Genomic DNA, 27,258 nt, shown 5'->3' with positions numbered 1-27,258 from the left:
TTGCGGTGTGCGGGCTTCTCATTGCAGTGGCTTCTCTTGTTGTGGAGCTCTCTACGTGCACGGGTTTCAGTAGTTGTGGCTCGCAGGCTCAGTAGTTGTGGCTCACGGGCTCTAGAGCGCAGGCTCAGTAGTTGTGGCACACGGGCTTAGTTGCTCCGCGGCATGTGGGATCTTCCCGGACCAGGGATCAAACCCATGTCCGCTGCATTGGCAGGCAGATTCTTAACCACTGCGCCACCAGGGAAGTCCCTCAATCTTATTATTTTTAAAAGCAATTTAAACTTGAAATTTGAAAAGATGGTGCACCTGTATATTTTTAACATGTCTGTGTCAACCCTGCCCTGAATTCTTAGCTTATGAAAACTTATGGCAGTTAGGCAGCTAGTGATGACTGTAACCTTTGTAGCTGACTAGCATCACTGTCCACGGAACCTGCGCATTGGGAAAGGGGATGCAAGAGTCGGGAAGAGGGACTTCCCTGATGGCACAGTGGTTAAGCATCTGCCTGCCAGTGCAGGGGACACGGGTTCGATCACTGGTCCAGGAAGATCCCACACATGCTTCAGAGTAACTAAGCCTGTGAGCCACAACTACTGAGTCCACGTGCTGCAACTTCTGAAGTCCGGTCACCTAGAGCCCTTGTTCCGCAACAAAAGAAGCCACCGCAATGAGAAGCCCGTGCACCACAACGAAGAGTAGCCCCCGCTCGCCACAACTAGAGAAAGCCCACGCGCAGCAATGAAGACCCAAGGCAGCCAAAAATAAATAAAATTAAAAAAAAAAAAAAAAGAGTCAGGAAGAACCTTAGGTTTGAACAGGCTCTCCAGCCAACATAGAGACCATCACAGAGAACAGCCTGCCAGCTCAAGGTGTGTGAGCACAACTTGTGACTAACCTTTGGCAGAATTCTAAGCTATTCAGACACAAAAGCAAACCTTAGGAAGCCAGGTTTTAGGGTTTTTTTTTTAATTTTTTAAATTAAAGAAACATTGAGCAGAGACATCAGTAGCCACTGTAAAGGAGACAAAAGTCAGAGGTTCACAGATTTAGTCCAACTACAAAACCCAAACAGAATGTATGGCACAGCTATTTAAGGAACCACTGAACTGGTGATGAGTCTACCATCCTCCCCCACCAAAATCACCAGGGGCAACATGGAAGTGCCCACCGGGGCACAAACAGAGAGCAGTCCAGAAGCCCTCTAATTCTGGCTCAAGGAACAGGAAAGGGAACTCCTAGTGCTCAGAATACAGTCCACCTTCTTTTCTTGTTTCTCTCTTCTCACACCCCAAACCCCAAGTGATCCTGAGGTGACCCACAATGTGAGCTCATAGGAGTCAAAGTTCTGAGGAAGAGGCATCTCCTCTCTCATCAGTGAAGCTGTGGTCCAGCGAGGGTGGGGCCGAACCCCATTGCTTTCTTCTCTCTGTGTCCTCCTGTCATTTGGCCCAGACAAAGGCACTGTCATGAAGTATGCGGCAAAGCAGGTAACTAAAACCCCAGCTTTCTGGCCAGAGGACCAAAAATGAGGATTCCCAAGGAACCGGAAAGTACCAGGAAGGAGCACCAGAAAGTGACCCCATAAAGTTGTTCATAATACAATACTGATGTGTGTAAGAACAGAATAGAGAGACCATCGTCCAGGTCTCAGGGACAAATCTGAATGGCACTGCTAGGTTTTGAAAACTGAACTGACACTGGACGCAAAGAAGGCATGTTAGAACTTGCAAGCTGAACCTAACCAGATTATTACCCAGCTAAAACTTAAAATATCAACATTCTTCACAAGATTTAAACAAGACTCAAGATCTCATAATATTCAAAATCCCTAGGATACAATCTAAAATTATTCAGCATATAAAGAACCTAGACAATTTCAATTTACAAGGGAAATGAGTCAACAGACACCGATGCTAAGATGACACCAACGTTGGCATTAACTGACAAACACTTTAAAGCAGCTATTATTAAAACATTCCAACAATCAATCAAAACACTCTTCAATCAATGGAAAAAGAAAATCTTTACAAAGAAGATGTAAAGAAAAACCAAATGAAAATTTTAAAATTGAAAAATACAATGCCAAACTAAAACACTAATTGGATGTACTGAATAGCATAATGAAGATGTCAAAGGAAAGATGCAGTGAACTAAAAGACTGAAAGAAATTATCCCATTTGAACACAGAAAAGTTTTTTTAAAAAACATGAACAGAGCCTCAGGACCTATATGACATAACAAAGAAAATTACTAAGGGTAAAGAGGAAAATTACAGAATGTTTTTTTTTAAAAGATCAATTAACTAAGATGATGTAACAGTCTAAACTGTATATATCAAACAACAGAGCTTCAAAATACATGAAGCAGAAAGTAACAGAAGTGCAAGAAGAAAAAGAAAAATCCACAATATAGTTGGAAACAAAAATCAACAACCATTCATGATAAAAACTCTCAGTAAACTAGAAGAGAATTTCCTCAACTTGATAATGATCATCTACAAAAAGTCTACAGATTATATCATAGTTAATGTGAAAGACACAGTGTTTTCTCCCTAAGATCAGAACCAGACAAGGATGTCTACTTTCAACATGCATATTTCAACATCATACTGGAAGTCTTACAATGCAACAAGGTAAGAAAAATATAAAAGGCATACAGACCGGAAAGGAAGAAATTAAACTGTCCCCATTCAAAGCTGACATAATTACCTATATAAAAATACCAAGGGAGGGCTTCCCTGCTGGCGCAGTGGTTGAGAGTCCGCCTGCCGATGCAGGGGACGCGGGTTCGTGCCCAGGTCCGAGAAGATCCCACATACTGCGGAGCGGCTGGGCCCGTGAGCCATGGCCGCTGAGCCTGCGCGTCCGAAGCCTGTGCTCCGCAATGGGAGAGGCCACATCAGTGGGAGACCCGAGTACCGCAAAAAAAAAAAAACAAGGGAAAAAAATCTGCCAGAACTAAAATATCAGTTCAGCAAGGCCATAAATACAAGGTCAACGCACAAAAACCAACCATATTTCTATATACTGGCCATGTGTAATTGGGAATACACAAAGTAACACCATTTACAATCACTCTTCCCAATATTAAATAAATAGTATAAATATAACAAAAGACGTACAGGAGCTGTATGCTGAAAACTAAGAAACAATGATAAAAGAAATCAAGTAAGAATTAAATAAATAGACATCCTGTGCTCTTGAAGTAGAAGACTAAATACAAGAAAGATGTCAATTCTCCCCAAATTCATTTATAAGTTTTTGTTTGTTTGTTTTTGTTTTTTTCGGTACGCAGGCCTCTCACTGTTAAATAATGTTATTAGGAACTGGTATTGAATCCTATCAAATTCATTTTAAGCATCTTCATAAGCGATTTTTTGTATCTGATGTAATGATTTGATATATTATATTAATAACTTCACATATTATTTAATGATTTCTACCTCCCTGAAATAAACTAGCTGACTATGGTGGATTATTCCTTTACATACTGCATAATGCAACTTAGTAATATTTGTTTTACAAAGTTGTATGCATTTTATGTCTCTCGATATGTATTGCTGGATATTTTAATCCAGGGTTTTCTTGCTGCTCTTTCTTCCCTTTCCTGTCTACCTGCCATTTCACTATTACTACCAACCCTTATTATTACTGGCCAACAGATAATAGGGAAGGATAATACTCTGCTTCAAAATCTTGTCTCAAAAATAAAAATAGCCCTGTCATCATCTTAATGAGTAAAAAGGACCAAGTGGTGAGTATCTATAAAGGAAGGTTCCCATCAAGCTGGGTTAGCACGACATCACCTTCCATTATAGATAAAAGCCTGTCCACCCTTGACATTTGCTAATGGAACCTACCATTTGGTGAGGGACTTTCTTGTGCCAGGCACCTTACATGTACTATATCATTAAAACTTCACACTAATCCTAGGAACTGCATATTAATATTCCCATTTTACAGATGGGGAAACTAAAGCAGGAAAGGGGTAAATAATATGAACCAGTTCAAACAGCTGTCGGGTGGCAGAGCTGGAACTGCAACACAGGGCTCTCTGGCTCCAAAGTCTACTCTCTTTCTATCTAGCTACAAGGCTCACAGGACAGTGCTCTGAAGAAGCAACGGCTCAGTAAAAGGGATAAGATTCAGCTCTGCACCACAATCTCCCACCCCAATCCCTTGCCCTATGCATCTCCTCCATCTGGCTGTCCCTGAGTTGTATCCTCTATAATAAACTGGTAAACATAAATAAAAGCAAAAACAATCTAGCAGCATATAGAGGAGAGAGGAAGAAGCAGGTGAGATCTAGGTAAAAGGAAACAGATTTAAGAAAAAAGGTTAAATAAAATTTTTAACTTAAAAAATTTTTTATATAAATATGAAAAATACATAAACATTTCTCAGTGTATACTAAGAACTGGCAAAGGATAAAGTCAAAGAAGAAACGAAAGACTGGTCTCAAACAGAATCATACTTACCACTTATTAAACATTCCATAATTAAATGTTTTCATCCACAGAGCTTATATTACTGTATGTTAATTCTCTTACGTTAGTAATTATTTTCCTACTAGACACTATAATAAACCATGTTATCAAGAAAGTTTCTTATTGAATTCTGTTGACTAATATGCTGATTAAGAGATGCACCACGTTCTTTGAAAACACCTTGGGATACATAGCAAACTGTTAATATTTAATAGAGATCCTGGGGAATTAGAGATAAATTTGGGGAGAAGCACTCATCACTTCAAAATTCTCTACAACTATCATGTATTATCATTTTTAATAAACAAAATATAATATTACTATAATAAAATAATTTCCGAGATTTTCATGGAATTAAAACACATACACAGAAAAACACTCAGCATCAAAACTATACTGAATAGAATTTAACCATCCTGATGCATCAGTAGCTCCCAGAAAGGACTTTACATAAACAGAATAAACTCATTAACTTTAAATTACAATATTGTAAAGTTATTAAATGCTAAGCAAGGGAGTTCCCTAGTGGCCTAATGGTAAGGATTCCAGGCTTTCACTGCCATGGCCCGGATTCAATCTCTGGTCTGGGAACTGAGATCCTGCAAGCTGTGGGGCACGGCCAAAAAAAAAAAATGCTAAGCAAATCACTCCACTAGATTACTAATTCTTCATGTTGGTAAAATGCAACCTCTAAATAACAAAAATGAGCAAACTTTGCCAGAATGTTATACAGCATGACTTTTTAAACTCCTTCTGGTGGGTTACAAGCAAGTCCTTTCTTCCTCATTTTCAAATAAAGAAAACAAAATAAATCATAAAACTACCTGCCTATTCAAGAAGACCTACTAGACACAAGGTAGAGGAAGGAATACGGTAACACTAAAAAGTTCAGAAAAATGTCCTTTCAAGAAGATATAACAAGCCTATTTTATAAATTCTAGAGATACTGCTATTATCAACCACATTGCCGTACTGTGGTTCCATAACTATAACACTTGGTTGTTTCTATTTTGAAACTTTCAACAAATAGAAGGTTTAAGAGTTGCCAAAATCAATCATTTAATATTAAATGAGTGCTCAATATATAAAAAGCATTCCTGAATTTGAAAGTACCTATTCTGGGTCCAAACTAAGGTATTCCATGTAAAATTGCTATTAAATACCTTCTACCATCACTCACACACACACACACACACACACACACACACACACACACCTCTAACTAACAAAATTATTTCTAACTAAAGGGCATAAAATATAAAACTGCTACCCATATGTGGTTTTAAATTAGTAACAAATGCTTTATAACCCTAGAAAGGAAAATATTTTCTCAAAATGTTATTTCTCAAGGAAATTTTCCATGAAATATTTTAACAAGATGTACAATCAGGGGATGCTACATTAAAGAAGATAAAAGAAAACCACAGGATGATGTGAGATGATCCCCTCCCCATCCCACCCACCTCCCTACAAAAAAAAAAAAAAAAAAAAAAAAACTCACTATACAACAGATCTAGAGATGGACTAAACCAGGTTGGAGAGGTCAGAAGACTCTGGAAGAGACTCTTCAAGAACACGAAACCAAGTAAAGAATACCAAGTATGTTTAAATATACTAAAAAAAGACTTAAAAAACCAGGGGAAGGGTTGGGGTAATTAAAGACAAGTACACAGAAAGCTAAGTAATGAGTTGCACAGGAAAGGAAAGGTAATCACTATGTAATAATATTACATAACACTTATTTAGAGCCTACTATGTGCTAGGCACTATTTTAATTACATAGGTTAAGTGCTAACAACCGTATGAGCTAGATACTATTTATATAGTACTCATTTTACGGATGAGAAAAGTTGAGCCGCACAGAAGTTAAATGACTTGCCCAAGGTCACACAGCTAATAAGTGGCAAGTAGACTACATGACTCATAACCACCTTACGAGTCAGAAGACAGGCACATGGCAGGTGAGGAGTGTAATAGCTAAACCCTTCTTCTGCCATTCCAGGAAGCCTAGAGAGAAGGCCTAAAACCAGATTATCAAGACAGAGCAATTTAACCATGTATTTTAGAGATATGGAATTAAGTACCAAAATAATCTGTTGAAAATGGTGAAAGATAAAAAGTTCTGGGGATACAATGTACAACATGATGAGTGTAGTTAACAATATTCTACTGTATATTTGAAAGTTGCTTAAGAGAGTAAATCTTAAAAAGTTCTCATCACAAGGGGAAAAAAACTGAAACTATGCGAGGTGATGAACATTAACTAAACTTACTGTGGTAATCATTTCACAATATATACATGTATCTAATCATTATGTTGTATACCTTAAACTTATACAATGTTATGTCAATTATTTCTCAATAAAACTGGGATAAAATGTTGAAAGAGATATCTGGTATAGGGTGTAAGGATTATAGACTATTTGACTCTAAGCCATGTGCATGTCTTTTCAAGAATCAAAGCCATATTTAAAAAATAATAATTGGGGGCTTCCCTGGTGGCACAGTGGTTAGGAATCTGCCTGCCAGTGCAGGGGACACGGGTTTGATCCCTGGTCCAGGAAGATCCCACATGCCACAGAGCAACTAAGTCCGTGCGCCACAACTACTGAGCCTGCGCTCTAGAGCCCATGAGCCACAACTACCGAGCCTGTGTGCCACAACTACTGAAGGCTACGCACCAAGAGCCCGTGCTCTGCAACAAGAGAAGCCACTGCAAGAAGAAGCCCACGCACCACAACAAAGAGTAGCCCCCACTTGCCGCAACCAGAGAAAAGCCCACATGCAACAATGAAGACCCAATGCAGCCCCAAAAATAAAATAATAAAATAAAATAATAAAATAAATAAATTTATTTAAATAATAATTGGTATAATAATCTCTAAACTGTACAGTGTATATATATTAAGTTTCCTTTCCTACAGACAGTATTTTAAGTTGAACGCCATTTTCCAGCTGCATGAAGATTCCATCTAAAGACAAACTGTTTTCTTATTCTGAGTTAAGGCATCTTGTCACTTGAAGCACACTTTAAAACAATTAATACAGCATTAAGGCAATGTGTTTATACTTTCCACTCACAGTGTTACTAACCGGACAAGTTACTCTTTGCCCCACAACTAAGTATCCCCCCAGTGGCAAAAACACACAGCTCACCTCTTTCAGCCTCTTCCTGGGGGACATCACCTTAAGGTGAAAAAGGCTTGACAGACTGGCATCAAGGAACACAATCATGTTATTCTTTTTTTTTTCACATCAATCTCACATCCTTCCTAACGTTGTCGTCTTCAGTGACCCATCTCTTACAGTGGGTATGTCTACACATTCACCATTATTTGTTGATTGTTCCTAGCTTCTCCACTCAAAAGGTAATGTTATTTACAACAGGAAAACGTACAGAAACCCAATCATCAAATCTTCTTGAATTCTAAATAAATAAAGATTTTCGATTCTATTTGCTAATGCTTGCCATCTGGAGTGTATCAGAGTAGATGCCAAGTTTTTCTTTGTACCGCTACTGATCACAGAACTCTTGTAAAAAGAAATCTAGAGCAATCTTTTGAATTTAAAACAGAACAAAGAGCTGCTCTGAGACAGGAGCAGCGAGGGGGAGCCACTCTCACCTGTGCCCAATTTCATATCTTCTCTTTCAAAGCAATTAAGCTTAAATAAGAAGATGCCCTCCTCTCCTCCATCCAAAACTTACCTTCCTGCAAGAGTTTAGAAGATAACAAATGACTTTAAATACCACCTTCTCTGTAAAATTCCTCCTGTCCCCCAGTGACAAATGACATTTCTTCTAAACCCTTTAGCAATTACTGCCTCTACAATTCAATCAATAATCTATTTCATTGTAATCTCTGTTGATTTGATCTCGGGTAAACTTTGAACAAACTAAAAGCAGTATAAGTTTTTTAAAGGAACTATATTTCAAAACGCTTCTCCTCTACTGTCACTTCAAAGTAAAAAGCCCAAGACAATGTGTAAAGACCAACATTTAAGATTTGGTACACACCTTAAGTTAAGGTACACACCGTAAGTATTCATGGTAAACTAATTTTTTCATATCTATTCTGAAAAGTCATAAGCTATGGAGCAATTACCAAGATTTTAAAATAATCCTCCTTGACTCTATTTCAGCAAAACAAACCCCACATTCAACAAGATTATGAACATACTCCTAGAAAAGCAGAACACGCTTCACATTTTTCAGACTACTTGGTATTCTGAAGAAGTTTACAATGCACTGGGGATCAATACTATACCACATCGATTTTTCTCCCAACTATGTTTTCAATGTAGCTATCATCAACTAACATTTTGAAATTCATCACATTCATTGAAAAGTAGCTATCCAAATAAATAGCCTTGTATTTTCCTCAGAGGATTTCAGAGTGTTTTATACGTGGTTCATGAAACTTACATCAAATCCCAGCTTTAATAAGAGGACTAAGAGGATTATTCTCATTAAATAAACTGAGGAACTGTCTTACAAAACAACTAACTTAGCTAAAGGCTTATATTTCAAAATACATGAAGATCTGGGCTTCCCTGGTGGCGCAGTGGTTCAGAGTCCGCCTGCCGATGCAGGGGACACGGGTTCGTGCCCCGGTCCGGGAAGATCCCACATGCCGCTGAGCGGCTGGGCCCGTGAGTCATGGCCGCTGAGCCTGCGCGTCCGGAGCCTGTGCTCCACAACGGCAGAGGCCACAACAGTGAGAGGCCCGCGTACCGCAAAAAAAAAAAAAAAGTGCTTAAGATGGTGACGTCTCTATGTCTTTTTTAACCACAGTAAGAAAGAAATTCATTTTTTAAGAGTTACAAAACTGTATACCTATGTATAATAAAGAAAAACGATCCTGTTTTTGTTTTCAAAAGATAAAAACAACAGGTAACATTTAAATGTGTACTACATGCCAAGCACTGATTTAGGGACTTACTATGCATTAACTGTTAACCCTTACAACTCTAAAGGGTAGGTACTATTATTTCCCATTCTACAGATGAGGAAACTGAAGCACAGAGAGATTAATTAACATGTAAAAGAACCACACAGCTAATTAATCACAAAGCCAGGATTTAAATGCAGGCCCTCTGTACACAGTATCCATGCTCTAACCTCTATATAATATATACATAAAAGTCTGAAAAGACAATAAACCAAACTGTTAACACTCTCTTAGGATATGATCATGACAGAGTTTTCACTTTATAAACTTCTGTTTTAAATTTATGCAAAGATCATGTACTGCTTTTTATACTGAAAATACAAATGAAGGTATTTACATTTTGAAAAAATATACTCAATGGAACAGCAAGGTCTCTACCCTTCTAACAATCATTTTATTTCCTTATATTTCTGTACTGAGACTCTTTACCACCGTAGAGCTAATCTACCTGCCATAACACACGTCTCAGCTTGCTCCTGCTTCCATAAACATATCCTTCCCCTGGAGAGAATGTCCTCTCCTTTGCACTGATACACACCCTTTCATTTACTTTTTTTTTTTCTTTCAGTTTATCCAAATTCAGTTTTTTTTTCTTTTATATCTTTATTGGAGTATAATTGCTTTACAATGCTGTGTTACTTTCTGCTGTAGAACAAAGTGAATCAGCTGTACATATACATATATCCCCATATCTCCTCCCTCTTGCACCATCCTCCCACCCTCCCTATCTTCCACCTCTAGGTGGTCACAAAGCACCGAGCTGATCTCCCTGTGCTATGCAGCTGCTTCCCACGAGCTATTTTACATGTGGTAGTGTATATATGTCAATACTACCCTCTTGCTGCATCCCAGCTTCCCCTTCCCATACCATCTCAAGTCCATTCTCTACGCCTGCGTCTTTATTCCTGTCCGGCCCCTAGGTACATCAGAACCATGTTCTTTTGAATTCCATATATATGTATCAGCATATGGTAATTGCTTTTCTCTGACTTACTTCCCTCTGCATGACTGACAGACTCTAGGTTCATCTACCTCAGTTCAAATAACACAATTCCGTTTCATTTTATGGCTGAGTAATATTCCATTGTATATATGTGCCACATCTTCTTTATCCATTCATCTGTCAATGGACACTGAGGTTGCTTCCATGTCCTGGCTATTGTAAATAGTGCTGCAATGAACACTGTGGTACATGTCACTTTCTGAATTATGGTTTTCTTAGGGTATATGCCCAGTAGTGGGATTGCTGGGTCATATGGTACTACTATTTTCAGTTTGTTAAGGAACCTCCATACTGTTCTCCACAGTGTCTGTATCAATTTACATTCCCACCAACAGTGCAAGAGAGTTCCCTTTTCTCCACACCCTCTTCAGCATTTATTGTTGCTAGATTTTTTGATGATGACCATTCTAACCGGTGTGAGGTGATACCTCATTGTGGTTTTGACTTGCATTTCTCTAATGATTACTGATGTTGAGCATCCTTTCATGTGTTTGTTGGCAATCTGTATATCTTCATTGGAGAAAAGTCTATTTAGGTCTTCCACACATTTTTGGATTGGGTTGTTTTTTCGATACTGAGCTGTCTGAGCTACTTGTAAATTTTAGAGATTAATCCTTTGTCAGTTGCTTCATTTGCAAATATTTTCTCTCATTCTGAGGGTTGTCTTTTCGTCTTGTTTATGGTCTCTTTGCTGTGCAAAAGCTTTTACGTTTTATTAGGTCCCATTTGTTTATTTTTGATCTTATTTCCATTTCTCTAGGAGGTGGGTCAAAAAGGATCTTGCTGTGATTTATGTCATAGAATGTTCTGCCTATGTTTTCCTCTAAGAGTTTTATAGTGTCTGGCCTTAAGTTTAGGTCTTTAATCCATTTTGAGTTTATTTTTGTGTATGGTGTTAGGAAGTGTCCTAATTTCAGTCTTTTATATATAGTTGTCCAGTTTTCCCAGCACCACTTATTGAAGAGGCTGTCTTTTTGCCATCGTATGTTCTTGCCTCCTTTGTCAAAGATAAGGTGACCATATGTGAGTGGGTTTACCTCTAGGCTTTCTATCCTGTTTCATTGATCTACATTTCTGTTTTTGGGCAGGTACCATACTGTCTTGATTACTGTAGCTCTGTAGTATAGTCTAAAGTCAGTGAGCCTGATTCCTCCAGCTCCGTTTTTCATTCTCAAGATTGCTTAGGCTATTCAGGGTCTTTTCTGTTTCCACACAAACTGTACAATTTTTTGTTCTAGTTCTGTGAAAAATGCCAGTGGTAGTTTGATAGGGATTGCATTGAATCTGTAGATTGCTTTGGGTAGTAGAGTCATTTTCACAATGTTGAGTCTTCCAATTCCAAGAACATGGCATATCTTTACATCTGTTTATATCATCTTTGATTTCTTTCATCAGTGTCTTATAGTTTTCTGCATACAGGTCTTTTGTCTCCTTAGGTTGGTTTATTCCTAGGTTGGTTTATTTTATTCCATTTGTTGCAATGGTAAATGGGAGTTTCCTTAATTTCTATTTCAGCTTTTTGCTGTTAGTAATAGGAATGCAAGGGATTTCTGTGCTACTTTACCAAATTCATTGACGAGCTCTAGTAGTTTTCTGGTAGCATCTTTAGGATTCTCTACGTATAGTATCATGTCAGCTGCAAACAGTGACAGTTTTACTTCTTGTTTTCTGATTTGTATTCCTTTTATTTCTTCTTCTTCTCTGATTGCTGTGGCTAAAACTTCCAAAACTATTTTGAATAATGGTGAGAGTGGGAAACCTTGTCTTGTTCCTGATCTTACAGGAAACGGTTTAAGTTTTTCACCATTGAAAATGATGTTGGCTGTGGGTTTTTCTTATATGGCCTTTATTATGTTGAGGTAGGTTTCCTCTATGCCCACTTTCTGGAGAGTTTTTATCATAAATGGGTGTTGAATTTTATCAAAAGCTTTTTCTGCATCTATTGAAATTATCATATGGTTTTTATCCTTCAATTTTTTATTATGGTTTTTCACATTGATTGATTTGGTATATTGAAGAATCCTTGCATTCCTGGGATAAACCCCACTTGATCATGGTGTATGATCCTTTTAATGTGTTGTTGGATTCTTTTTGCTACTGTTTTGTTGAGGATTTCTGTATCTATATTCATCAGTGATATTGGCCTGTAGTTTTCATCTTTGTAACAACTTTGTCTGGTTTTGGTATCAAGGTGATGGTGGCCTTGTAGAATGACTTTGGGAGTGTTCCTCCCTCTGCTATATTTTGGAAGAGTTTGAGAACAACAGGGGTTAGCTCTTCTCTAAATGTTGATAGAATTCACTTGTGAAGCCATCCAGTCCTGGGCTTCTGTTTGTTGGAAGATTCTTAACCACAGTTTCAATTACAGTGCTTGTAACTGGTCTGTTCACATTTTCTATTTCTTCCTGGTTCAGTCTTGGAAGGTTGTGCTTTTCTAAGAATTTGTCCATTTCTTCCAGGTTGTCCATTTTATTGGCATATAGTTCTTGTAGTACTCTCTCATGATCCTTTGTATTTCTGCAGCGTCAGTTGTTACCTCTCCTTTTTCATTTCTAATTCTGTAGATTTGAGTCTTCTCCCTTTTTTTCTTGATGAGTCTAACGGTTTATCAATTTTCTTCAACTCACAAAGAACAAGCTTTTGGTTTTATTGATCTTTGCTATTGTTTCCTTCATTTCTTTTCCATTTATTTCTGATCTGATCTTTATGATTTCTTTCCTTCTGCCAACTTTGGGTTTTTCTTGTTCTTCTTTCTCTAATTGCTTCAGGTGTAAGGTTAGGTTGTTTATTTGAGATTTTTCTTGTTTCTTGAGGTGGGATTGTATTGCTATAACCTTCCATCTTAGAACTGCTTTTACTGCATGCCATAAGCTTTCGGTCATTGTGTTTTCATTGTCATCTGTTTCTAGGTATTTTTTAATTTCCTCTTTGGTTTCTTCAGTAATCTCTTGGTTATTTAGTAGTGTATTGTTTAGCTTCCGTATGTTTGTATTTTTTACAGATTTTTTTCCTGTAATTGATATCTAGCCTCATAACGTTGTGGTCAGAAAAGATACTTGATACGATTTCAATTTTCTTAAATTTACCAAGGCTGATTTGTGACCCAAGATATGATCTATCCTGGTATATGTTCCATGTGTACTTGAGAAGAAAGTGTATTCTGTTGTTTTTGGATGGAATGTCCTGTAAATATCAATTAAGTCCATCTTCGTTAATGTATCATTTAAAGCTGGTGTTTCCACATTTATTTTCATTTTGGATGATCTCTGTCCATTGGTGAAAGTGGGGTGTTAAAGTCCCCTACTATTATTGTGTTCCTGTGAATGTCCCCTTTTATGGCTGTTAGTATTTGCGTTATGTATTGAGGTGCTCCTATGTTGGGGCGTGAATATTTACAATTGTTGTATTTTCTTCTTGGATTGATCCCTTGATCATTATGTAGTGTCCTCTGTCTCTTTTAATAGTCTTTATTTTAAAGTCCATTTTGTCTGATATGAGTATTGCTACTCAGCTTTTTTTTGATTTCCATTTGCATGGAATATCTTTTTCCATCCCCTCACTTTCAGTCTGTATGTGTCCCTAGGTCTGAAGTGGGTCTCTTGTAGACAGCATATATACGGGTCTTGTTTTTGTATCCATTCAGTCAGTCTGTGTCTTTTGGTTGGAGCTTTTAATCCATTCACATTTAAGGTAATTATCGATATGTGTGTTCCTATTACCATTTTCTTAATTGTTTTGGTTTTGGTTTTGTAGGTCTTTTCCTTCTCTTGTGTTTCCTGCCTAGAGAAGTTCCTTTAGCATTTGTTGTAAAGCTAGTTTGGTGGTGCTGAATTCTCTTAGCTTTTGCTTGTCTGAAAAGCTTTTGATTTCTCCGTCAAATCTGAGTGAGATCCTTGCTGGGTAGAGTAATTTTGGTTATAGGATTTTCTCTTTCATCACTTTAACTATATCCTGCCACTCCCTTCTGGCCTACAGAGTTTCTGCTGAAAAATCAGCTGATAACCTTGTGGGGATCCTTTGTATGTTGTTACTTTTCCCTGCTTCTTTTAATACTTTTTCTTTGAATTTAATTTTTGTTAGTTTGATTAATATGTGTCTTGATGTGTTTCTCCTATGGTTTATCCTGTATGGGACTCTATGTGCTTCCTGGACTTGGGTGACTATTTCCTTTCCCATGTTAGGGAAGTTTTCGACTATAATCTCTTCAAATATCTTCTCAGACCCTTTCTTTTTCTCTTCTTCTTCTGGGACCCCTATAATTTGAATATCGGTGCATTTAGTGTTGTCCCAGAGGTCTCTGAGATTGTCTTCAATTTTTTTTCATTTTTTTTTCTTTATTCTGCTCCTCGGCAGTTATTTCCACCATTTTGTCTTCCAGCTCATTTATTCGTTCTTCTGCCTCAGTTATTCTGTTATTGATTCCTTCTACTGTATTTTTCATTTCAGTTATTGTTGTTCATCTCTGTTTGTTCTTTAGTTCTTCTAGGTCCTTGTTAAATGTTTCTTGTATTTTCTCCATTCTTTTTCCAAGATTTTGGATCATCTTTACTATCATTACTCTGAATTCTTTTTCAGGTAGACTATTTCCTCTTCATTTCTTTGGTCTGTTGGGTTTTTACCTTGTTCCATCACCTGCTGCGTATTTCTCTGTCTTCTCATTTTTTTTAATTTACTGTGTTTAGGGTCTCCTTTTTGTAGGCTGCAGGTTCATAGTTCCTATTATTTCTGGTGTCTGCCCCAGTGGGTGAAGTTGGCTTCCTGGTTAGGGGGACTGGTGCCTGTGTTCTGGTAGATGGGGCTGGATTTTGTCCCTCTGGTGTGCAGGGACACATCAGGTGGTGTGTTTTGGGGTGTCTGTAAACTAAGTATGACTTTAGGCAGCCTCTCTACTAATGGATGGGGTTGTGTTCCCATCTTGCTAGTTGTTTGGCATGGGTCATCCAGCACTAGAGCTTTCTGGCTGTTGGGTGGAGGTGGGTCTTAGTGTTGAGACAGAGATCTTTGGGAGAGCTCTCGCTGATTAATACTACATGGGGCTGGGAGGCCTCTGGTCGTCCAACATCCTGGACTCAGCTCTCCCACCTTGGAAGGTCAGGCCCGAAACCCAGCCTGAGCACCAAGACCCTGCAAGCCACATGGCTCGGAAGAAAAGGAGGAGAAAAAATAAATAAAAAAACGAACAGGGCTTCCCTGGTGGCGCAGTGGTTAAGAATCCACCTGACAATGCAGGGGACATGGGTTCGAGCCCTCGTCCAGGAAGCTACCACATGCCACGGAGCAACTAAGCCCATGCGCCACAACTACTGAGCCTGAGCTCTAGAGCCCGCGAGCCACAACTACTGAAGCCTGCGTGCCGAGAGCCCGTGCTCCACAACGAGAAGCCACCGCAGTGAGAAGCCACGCACCACAACGAAGAGTAGCCCCCGCTCACTGCAACTAAAGAAAGCCCATGCACAGCAATGAAGACCCAATGCAGCCAAAACTAAATAAATAAATAAATTTATTTATTAAAAAAACAAAACTGAACAGACAGAGCCTCAAAACAAATGGTAAAAGCAGACAAAATCACACAAAGAAACAAACACACACACACTCACAAAAAGAGGAGAAAGAAAAAAAAAGGAAAAGAGCAACCAAACATATAAACAAATCCACCAATGATAACAAGCACTTAAAACTAAACTAAGATAAAACCAAAACCAAAAATAGACATAAAACCAGAAACAAATTAGACACAGAAAGCAAACCCCAAGTCTACAGCTGCTCCCCAAAGTCCACCGCCTTCTTTTGGGAGCATTCATTGTCTATTCAGGTACTCCACATACACAGGGTTTACCAAGCCAATTGCGGGCATTTAGTCCACTGCTCCTGAGGCTACACAGAGAAATTTCCCTTTCTATTCTTTGTTTGCACAGCTCCTGGAGTTCCGCTTTGGTTTTGGTCCCTGAGGGCCTGTTGGCCGCCCTCAGGCATCTGTTTCCTGCCCCATAGGAGGGGGTTAAAGCAGTGGCTGATTAGAGCTCTCTTGCTCACTCAGGCCGAGGAGAGGGAGGGGTACTTCACAGATGGAATGCGGGGCATGTCTGTGGCAGCAAAGGCCAGAGTGACACTGCAACAGCCTGAGGTGCACCATGTGTTCTCCTGGGGAAGTTGTCCCTGGATCACGGGACCCTGGCAGTGGTGTGCTGCACAGGCTCCCAGGAGGGTGAGGGTAGTGACCTGCACTTGCAAACAGGATACTTGGTGGCAGCAGTAGCGGTCCGTGCCCGCCTCTGGGGTCCAAGATGATAGCTGCAGCTCGTGCCCATCTCTGGAGCTCACTTAGGTGGTGCTCTGTCACCTGTGGGAACACAGAGCAGGAAGCCCCTCTTCTCGCGCACTCCAAGACAATGGTCTTTTTCCTCTTCGGCAGCTCCAGACTTTTTCCCAGACTCCCTCCCTGCTAGCTGTGGTGCACTAGCCCCCTTCAGGCTGTGTTCATGCAGCCAACCCCAGTCCTCTCCCTGGGGTCTGACCACCGAAGCCTGAGCCTCAGCTCCCAGCCCCTCCCCCCACGTTGCACTCGTAGGTGCAACACAGGAGCACCTCAATATATAAAGCAAGTTTTAGAATACTTGCAGTGATTTCATTTATAAAAATCTCAAAAACACCAAAACTAAACAATGTATTATCTAAGGAATCAAACATGAAAAGCAAATGAATGATAAACACAAAATTCAGAATAGGGAGTTCCACTTGGGTGAGAGACACGTAAGAGCCTTCTGGTTTTACTTGCTTTACTAATAATGTTCTTTTTAATAACTTAGGTGGTTGAGTATAGAGGCATTTACTATATCACGTTTCTTTAGATCCTATGGATGACTTACTGTTAGTTTTTTATGCTATTCAACATCTAATAAAAACAAATGAGTAAAAAAAAAAACAAAACTTATAGATCCTGACTTTAAGGTACTTAAAAACCTCAATTCAAAAGCAACACTAAATCACATAACTGCATTTATATTTTTCTCCACATATTAGTAGTGAACAATGCAGAGTTATCAGTATTCAAATAGTTAAACCCATCACTAGCACCAATTAGTGAAACAATCAGTAAGAAAATTAATCCCCATTCAGAGGGAAAAAAAAAAAAGCCATGTCATGTCTAAAACCTAATGGTACTTACATTTACCTATTTTACTAAATGATTTGAGCTCATAGCTTGATCAATAAAGCAGGATAACCTTCAGAATCTGATGCAAAGGGCTGCCCTTTTTTACCTTTTATCAAGGCAGAACCAATAAATACAAGTTCAAAATATGGAAAAGTCTCTGTTGCCTCCCACTATATGATGATAAGGAAACTGCTAAAGTCACAAAATTTCACTTATACCCAAACCACTCTTTAGAGGCCTGAGCCTATGACCCAGATAAATGTCACACTAGCCAACTCCAGCTGACAGGGATTTTAGGAATGCTTTCCAACAGACATGGCACAGCTCTGGTGTATCAGGAAGAAGTCCCCACTGAACTTAGCTATAAAACAGATAGGTTACTAGAGACAAAAACAGGAAAGAACTTTTTTTTTTTTTAATGGTAAGAAGACTTTAACATGAGATCTACCCTCTTAACAATTGTTAAGTGTCAATAATAATTTACATTGGGACCTCCCTGGCAGTCCAGTGGTTAAGGCTCCACACTTCCAATGCAGGGGGCACGTGTTCAATCCCTGGTCGGAGAACTAAGATCCCACATGCCGCAGGGCACAGCCAAAAAATTTATATATATATAATTTACATTGTTGTAGGTACAATGGTAAAGAGCAGATCTCTAGAGTTTATCCATCTTACTTGACTGAAATTTTATGCCTATTAATTAGTAACTCCCCATTTCCCCCTTCACCCAACCCCTGGCAACCACTCTTTGAGTGTCTGATTTTGACTATTTCAGGTACCTTTTGTAAGTGGAATCACACAGTATTTGTCTTTCTGTGACTGACTTATTTTATTCTGCACAATGTCCTCCAGATGCATCCATGTTGTGGCACATTGCAAAATTCCCTTCTTTGTTAAAATTGAATAGTATTCTGCGCTTCCCTGGTGGCGCAGTGGTTGAGAGTCCGCCTGCCCTGGTCCGGGAAGATCCCACATGCCATGGAGCGGCTAGGCCCGTGAGCCATGGCCGCTGAGCCTGCGCATCTGGAGCCTGTGATCCGCAACAGGAGAGGCCACAACAGTGAGAAGCCCGCATAAAGCAAAAAAAAAAAAAAAAAAATTGAATAGTATTCTGTTATATATTTATACCACATTTTGTTTATTTGTTCATCCATCCATGGATATGTAGGTTGTTTCCACAACTTAGCTATTGTGAATGGTGCACAAAGGGAAAACTCATTTGCAATGAATAACTGAGGGGAATTTTCAGAGGGCCCCCTTTCCTAGGTTCAACTATAGCTGCTAAATACACACATTGCGAAAGGCAGGCCTAGCTTACAGGGTGTGTTGAATTGTTCTTTATTCAAAGCCAGATCCGAGATTGATATCAATCAAAGAAAAAAAAGATTTATAATTGTTGAGCTGCCCAAGCATGAATAAGCAAATGCTTCATGTTAAAACTGTGAGGTCAAGAGAGGTTCAGGATCAAGCAGAAAGGATAATTATATTTATATTTGGTTACATTAAAACTTTAATATGGAGAGAATCCCAATGGTTGCTCTATAGAGTATTCCTGCCTATATTACATCAACTAAATGGATTTGCTATTAATACCAAAGACAATTCCTCATTTATAGAGAAGGAGCTACCATGCTAAAGCTCCTCCCTCCTGTCTAGAGCTGGGTATGTGTTTAGCAATGGGCTTATGTGTCTGTCATCCCTACCAAATTATTAAGACCAAACTAAAAATGTTGTAAGTGTGCCAAATCTGAAACAGACTCACCCCCCCCAAAAAAAAAAAGTGACTAAAACTTCTACCACAAGCTATATCAATAGTATAAGATCACATCTACTTCCAATAGCCCTTCAATCTCTAAAACAGTAACTCAGAGTTAAAGATTTGTTCAACTTTTTACTATCTACCAACCAAATGATGCTTGGTTTTCACAAGTTCTACTGGAATAAAAGTATAATTCATGACAAGCATTTATAATACAAACATGTCAATAAAAGGAGATCTCCATTCACCACCAGAAGTTTCTCAAACTAGTAACAATCCATTGACTACACTGTGAGAACTACTAGCAGCTTGGGGTGCTTCAATCCTTGGTTCCTGGGTTCCTGTACCAGTCCTACTATTATCCTATACTCCCGAGTAAATCAAAATGATTTAAATTTCACAAGAACATTTATTGAAGAGCAGTTAAACAGTAGCCAAAAAAATTGAAAAGAAAGTAAATTCAACCATAAGTGAGTAAATAAAGGACGGTACACCGATCACGTTGTATATTAGTCCAGCCACTACAAAGGATAATGTAAATGTAGCTATTACAGACATTCCCAATGTATTAGTTAAGACGTAAAAGTAAGCAAATTCCCTAAGATTATGCATATTATGGTACCATTCTGACAAAAACACAAGTATATGCACATAAATGTATATAAGAATATATAAATGTGTTTGTAAGAATACTCATCAAAAAACTCACAGAAATAATCACTGGGTAACGTTTCACCTGCATTTTCTAATTTTTTCTACAGCAAAAGTTATTTTTGTTTAAAAAAAAATCACAACCTCTCTAGACCTTCATCCTATTCATTTTTTAATAAGAAGCTAAGACAGTTGTACCCAAACACCAATCTTACAACAATATCTAGGCATAGTGTGAGGTAATGTGAGGAATTTAAAGAAAATTCCTAGAAATAAAAAGTATAATATGGTAATACCTCCAAGGAGGATGAAGATGAGTTCCAGAAACACTCCGCATTCTCAGGAACTTTGTTACCAAAGGAGAAAGCGTCTTAGAGGCCAGGTCTGCATTTCAAAGATGCTACATGTTGGAAGGTCAATTCCTTCCTCACTTTCCAACTCCAACATACAAGATGCCCACCCACTTACTTTCTTACTGAAGACCCAATCAGTCACCTTACATCACCAGTTTCTTTGAAAGAACCTATTGCAAGAATTTGTTCAAAATGTTCATGACAAACGATGCTTCTCCATTTCATAGAATATGTTTATTTACTGCTTATATTTTTATTTTTTTAAATACATCTTTATTGGAGTATAATTGCTTCACAATGCTGGGTTAGTTTCTGTTGTACAACAAAGTGAATCAGCCATATGCATACATATATCCCCATATCTCCTCCCTCTTGAGCCTCCCTCCCACACTCCCTATCCCACCCCTCTAGGTGGTCGCAAAGCAAAGAGCTGATCTCCCTGTGCTATGCTGCTGCTTCCCACTAGCTACCTATTTTACATTTGGTGGTGTATATATGTCAATGCTACTCTCACTTTCCCCCAGCTTCCCCCTCTCCCCACACCGTGTCAAGTCCATTCTTTGTCTACGTCTTTATTCCTGCCCTGCCCCTAGGTTCATCAGTACCATTTCTATCTTTTTTTAGATTCCATATATATGCGTTAGCATACGGTATTTGTTTTACTCTTTCTGACTTACTTCACTCTGTATGACAGTCTCTAGGTCCATCCACCTCACTACAAATAAATCAGTTCATTACTTTTTATGGCTGAGTAATATTCCATTGTATACATGTGCCACATCTTCTTTATCCATTCATCTGTCGATGGACACTTAGGTTGCTTCCATGTCCTGGCTATTGTAAATAGAGCTGCAATGAACATTTTGGTACATGTCTCTTTTTGAATTATGGTTTTTCTCAGGGTATATGCCCAGTAGTGGGATTGCTGGGTCATATGGTAGATCTGTTTTTGGTTTTTTAAGGAACCTCCATACTGTTCTCCATAGTGGTTGTATCAATTTACATTCCCACCAAGAGTGCAGCATTCCACTACACCCTTTCCAGGATTTACTGTTTCTAGATTTTTTGATAATGGTCATTCTGACCAGTGTGAGCTGATACCTCACTGTAGTTTTGATTTGCATTTCTCTAATAATTAGTGATGTTGAGCATCTTTTCATGTGCCTCTTGGCCATCTGTATGTCTTCTTTGGTGAAATGTCTATTTAGGTCTTCTGCCCATTTTTTGATTGGGTTGTTTGTTTGTTTTTTATATATTGAGCTCCATGAGCAGTTTGTATATTTTGGAGATTAATCCTTTGTCTGATGTTTCATTTGCAAGTATTTTCTCCCATTCTGAGGGTTGTCTTTTAGTCTTGCTTATGGTTTCCTTTGCTATGCAAAAGCTTTTAAGTTTAATTAGGGCCCATTTGTTTATTTTTGTTTTCATTACTCTAGGAGTCCTTAAACATTTTTAAACCTTCCTTATATCTGACTGTAATAGTATTAGACATAAGGCTATGTGTGTAATAAAACTATTTACTGAACACTGTGTGAGGCACTTCGCATGCTCTTATTCACCTTCACCTCAGCTCCATAAAGAGGGTGTACCATTAGTCCTCTCATAAAATAGGAGATGACTTACCCAAGGACATGGTCTCAAAAATTTTAAACCCAGGTCAGACTCCAAACCCAGGCAGGCTCCTTCCACTTATACTATACTACCTTTTAAGTTCTTATGCCTTATGAAGGGCTGCAAATCACTCAGGTCCTTCTCAGCAGATCCTTCAACTAAGGACAAGATAGCATCTGCCCTGGGGTGTTCACTAAGGGCTTGATTGCTCTTTGCTTTTCCTTCTCAGGCCCAATGACCTTTCTTCTTTCATTTAATGAACTGAGTGCCTACTGTGTACAAGGCACTTAAAAGAAATACAAAAATGAGTACAGCACAGCCTCCATCCTCAAAAAACTCTTACAAACTGTTAGGGACTACAAGTAAACTACTAAACTACTATTAAAATTGGTCAACTACTATTGAATAAGATAGATACATCTATAAAGAAATACCATCAAACATCAGGAATTCCTGAAAAGCTCGATTTCAAGTAAAACGGGTTTTACTCATTAAAGGACCAAAACTTTTCTTAAAATTAAGCATCCTAAATAAAAATATTTCTATCTTCTTAAGCATAAACTCAGTATAACAATAAAAAGAGCTAACACTGATGAAATGCACTGCTATGCTAAGTGTTTTACATACACTTAGTATTTAGTCTTTAGTATTTAGTACCAACCCTGATGTTGGTACTATTCATAGACCCATTTTAAAAGGCTATAACAAAAAACAAAGATTATCTACCTAAAGCACACAGCTAGTAAGTAATGGAGCTGTGATTCAAATGCAGTAGTCTAACTCTTTATTCTGCCTTTTGATACAATGACTCAAGCATTTATTGACCACCTATTGCATAGAGCATTGTGTTGAGAAATGAGGATAGGGAACTGAACAAGATAGCTTCTTCATGACTTCACCTTCTGATTAAAAGACAGATAAACAAGAACAAAAATGAAATAATTACAGATTGTATAAAATGTTATAAAGGGAATAAGGTGGTGTGACAGGGTAACCGGGAAAGGCTTACTTCTGTTACGGCTCTTGTAGTTTTGTTCGGTTTGTTCCCAAAGACAAGCTGGCCAGATAGCCAGGCTGGGGACCAGAGGAGCAAGGAGAAGAGAAAAGACAGACCACTGCTAGTGAAAATGATCAGAGAAGTGGCATGAAGCCCTAGTTTCATCACAAATGTGGAAACTGGCTTAGGAAAAGTTAATGATTGATCAAGGTCTCAAGCTGGGACTGAAAGAATAGCTGTGATTTCTGAAGACAGGTGCCCTGACTACAGGGCTAGAATCCTGCAAGCAATGGTAACTCTATTTGTTATAGGTGGCGGTAAGCATAGTCAGACTGTGCTATGCTAGGGGAGAAATAACTTCTGTACAAAAGGTTTTCTTCCTTTGATTTTTTTTTGTGGGTGTGGGTGTGGGTGTGGGTGTTTATTTGCAAGGTGGGAAACTACAGCAGGGAAATGAACTAAGAGAAACTGGTGAGAAATTTTTAAAACTGACTAAAGGAGGTAGTAACAGAAATGAAGAAAGAGACAGCTTTGAGCACCATTCAGGATATATTTGACTACAGGTATAACAATGGGACTAGAAATATACCTGCAGAATCCAACATGAAATACCTACTGTACTGAATAAACCCTGCATGTTTTCACAAATGTGTTGGCATTTTTCCATAAACCCCAATGAGCCAATGTTCTTTCTACTGAATAAAACCATGCCTAAGAGAATATCACCCATCCCTGATGAATATGGCTTCATAGTATCTTTTTAAAATCCCAGCAGGTAAGTCTGTGTACATATTAATTCATTTAACATTACCAAATGCCAACTAAATTTAAGCACAACATAAACCACATTAGTCTACTCATGCGGTACACAATTTCCAAAGATAACTACTGTTTTTTTGTTTTAAGTCCAGGTCCCACACAGGCCTCAACAAATTATAGAATTTGAAAATTATTTTAAAGAAACAAAAGGACTCAGACCACTTTTAGCATGTTGAGTAGTCCCAATGCTATTTTTAAAATGAGCAACACTTCTCCATGTGCAACTTTTTCCAAATGATACTAACAAGGTCAAGGATCATATCCTATCTGAAAACAACACCTGTACAACATAGCTAGGATCTCTTACAACCGCTTATCTACAAGTGCTGGACCTTAAGGATTTTATTTATACGTTAATTTTACATACATCTTTATGTTTACACAGTTTATATTTGAAATATTTATATTATTGCTCTTATATATTTGTTTTCCTTCTATTCGTTTATATTTTTACATATAACAGTGCTACAGTGTACTGACGACCTTTAAAAAGAACCTCCTTAGGTTTTACCAAGATTTCACATTCATTGGATAATTTGGGCCTCAGAACAACCTTGTGAAATATGCAAGTAAAAGTATCATCTTCCCCTCTGCACAGAGGTGCTCAGCAAGATTAAGTAACTTGACTAGTTCAAGATCTCACAGTCAACGGCAAGGCCAGGGCCCTGACCGTGCCTTCAGACTCTTTGTTCATGCTCTCCTCCTCGCGGGACACTACCGATTTAGTACCTGAATATTCACGTGCCTTTCTTCAACAAATCCGGACTGTAACTAAAAGCCGTACCAATGCCGCCGGGCCAATACTCCGGGCGTCTAAATGCAGCCGGAACACTAGTGCTCTTCAGTAAACATAAACACCAGCACACGTTGCAGTCCGGACCCCATTCAGTGCTGGCTTTGCTCCACCGCACAAAACTTGTATTTTAATACACTACGGCTTTAAAGCATAACTCTTAATGGAACTGTCTTTTTCACTCAGTGGTAAGTTCAGTAAATCAGGGGTGACTCATACTGTTAACTTATGGTTTTGTAAATTAATAATTTTGGATGCCAAAGGAAAAGAATGAATTACACAGATCCCTCTCCATCCCCAACCCCAAAGTTGCCGAAGTGTCAATGCGCAACAGTAAAACCTACGGACAGAGGTGGGTGGGGCTGGTATACCTCCTCTCTGCGACCCCCACCGTCCCAGGTAACTCACTCTTCAAAGGCCAGCGGGTCTCTTCCGACCCCCAATCCCGTAGGGACCAGAGTGACTACCCGGCCCCGCAGCCCCCAGCGATCAAGATCAGAGCCCTGCCGGGAGCTGCAGCTGTGACGACTCGCACAGCTGGGGCTGCCGCCTTCCCCCGGCGTCCCCACCTGTCCCGGGTAGCCCGCACACCTGGCAGCCCCAGCCCGGGCAGAGGATGCGCGGTGAGAACCGGCCCCTCAACGCGGGGCCCCAGCGCGGCCGAGCGACTCAGGGCAAGTCCGCTTCCGCCCCCAGCCCACATGGCCGCGGCCGCCCGCGCCAGTACCCAGCGTGCGCCCCGCGCGGCCAGGATCCGGTGGGGCCCCAGATCCCCCGGAGGAGAGAGGGGGCGGCGGCGCTTCAGACTGTGGGGAGGAGGAAGCGCGGCCGGCGCGACCGCGGGGGTAAGAGGAGGAGCATGTCCCGACCGGCGGCGAGGTCAGGCGGAGAGGGGAGGGGGGGCAGCGGCGGCGCCGCTGGGGAGCGGGAGTCTACCTGCGAGCAGAAGTACGAGCCCTGTATCCCCAGCTTGATGCAGGTGGGACACTGGAGCTTGGCCTCACTGCTGCAACCGTCCGTCTCGCACACACGCGTCTCCACGGCCGCCATGCTGGCTGGCTGATGGAGGAGCACCTCACCGAGGAAGAGGGGGAGGAGGGAAGGAGGAACTGCTGGGCAGAAGGAGGGCAGGGGTGGGGAGAGAGGCCGAGCCGGGGGAGGAGCTCGGCCCGCCAGGCCTGGGCGCGGGAGGAGGAAGAGCACCGGGCCTGCCCAGACCACGCTGCGCGCCCCGCCCCCGCCCCGCGCGCGCAGCTGGAGCCCCGCCCCGCGGCCTTAGCCCCGCCCCGGCCCGAGGCCCCAGCCTTTTCGCGGCCCGCGTGCACGTGGGGGCCGTAAGGGTACCTGGCAGGGCGTTCGGCCCCTCCGTGCTGTCCTGTTTGTAGCCGCGGCCAGCGCGACCTCCTGGCGCCCGGCGGAGAAGGCCCGGTGCGGCCAACTGGGAGAGGCCCTGTCAGTTCCTAGAGAGAGCTCCCCAGTCGTCCCTTACTGACTGGATCCCAGGGTCTTGAACGTCTCCCATACTCTCAGGCGGTTGGAAAGGGCGCTCCATTCCTCTGTGTTGGTCCACCCGGCAACTCCTTGGAAAAGGAAAGTAATTCCCTTTTTAAAGTTCTGTTTCTCGCGGATAGTGTCTGATCTGAGGCCTGAGGACCACCGCTCATTCACAAAACAAGGAGCCAGGGAACTGTCAATGGAGAGGTGGGCTGGGACTTGAGTCTGGCTTCCCTTGTGCCGGATTTTTTTTTCACACCACCGCCCCTCCATTCACAATGTACAGTGCTACTGATGGTAACGCAATTACTAGGTAGTCAATACAAACCGTAGTTTTTTGTATTATCCCAGTTGATAGTTTAAGAGGTAAATAGGGGAAAATTGTGTTGATCATGAAATGTCAGAGTTGATAGGAGCTTTAGAGTTCATCTAATACAAACCTCTTGCCTAAATCTCTTCAACTGCATCCCAGATCTGCCATTTTCTAATTTGTGCTTGAATACCTCCTGTCACCAGGGAAGAGAGAGGAACTAGTATTTTTTTTTTCTGATAAATTTTTTTAATAATTTTTATTGTAGTTGCTTTACAATGTTTTGTTCGTTTCATCTGTACCGTAAAATGAATCAGTTATATGTATACATATATCCACTCTTTTTTAGATTTCCTTCCCATTTAGGAAGTATTTATTGATCATCAACTTGTTAGCGCAAGTTCGTGTACCCAACGCACAGTGAGGGCAAACACCAAAACGTGGGCGTTTGGAGCAGAGAAAGGTTTATTGCAGCGCCACAAAGGAGACAGGTGACTCATTGCTCTAAAAAAAAAACCCAAACTCCTTAAAGGGTTTCAGCAAAGCATTTTTTTAAAAGCCAGGTTGGGGGGCGGGGGTGGGGGAGGAGTTGCAAGGTATGTGATCAGCTCACGCACAATTCTCTGATTGGCTGAAGGTGCAGGCAACAGGGAGGTGTCACAGGGATTAACATTATCAGTCCTTAGGCTATGGGGAGGTCTGGGGCTATGTGCTCATGGTCATCAAGTAGTTAATACCTTCCTTTCAGTGGGGGGTTTTCACATCTGTAAAACAACTATGGAAATGTGCATGAAATGCTGTTATCTAGGTACTTCAGAGAGGAACTAAAGAAGAGGATATGAGAAAAGGCCTGTCCCAGGAAGGCCCCATAGGGTCCTGC

At 40.2% G+C, this 27,258-nt stretch overlaps 1 protein-coding gene across 2 annotated transcripts in view; it reads right to left on the bottom strand.

Moving 5' to 3' along the window:
• The window catches only part of METAP1 (methionyl aminopeptidase 1), a 71,218-nt gene extending 45,475 nt beyond the window's left edge, over nucleotides 1-25,743 (bottom strand). Inside the window, exon 1 of one of the 2 annotated variants that reach the window (XM_027116966.1) lies at nucleotides 25,511-25,743. In XM_027116966.1, the coding sequence (XP_026972767.1) occupies nucleotides 25,511-25,624 (114 nt within the window). In that variant the 5' untranslated portion in view covers nucleotides 25,625-25,743. The remainder of the gene's footprint in view (nucleotides 1-25,510) is intronic. The other variant, XM_027116967.1, reaches the window with a different exon arrangement.
• Between the last annotated feature and the right edge of the window lie 1,515 nt (nucleotides 25,744-27,258).

This window comes from Aethalodelphis obliquidens, unplaced genomic scaffold (assembly GCF_003676395.1).
Source record: "Aethalodelphis obliquidens isolate GAN/ISIS:26980383/991018 unplaced genomic scaffold, ASM367639v1 scaffold17, whole genome shotgun sequence".
In the NCBI taxonomy this organism is placed as follows: Eukaryota; Metazoa; Chordata; class Mammalia; order Artiodactyla; family Delphinidae; genus Aethalodelphis; species Aethalodelphis obliquidens.
The sequence above is the reverse complement of the archived record's forward strand: the minus strand, read 5'-3'. Positions and strand labels throughout refer to the sequence as shown.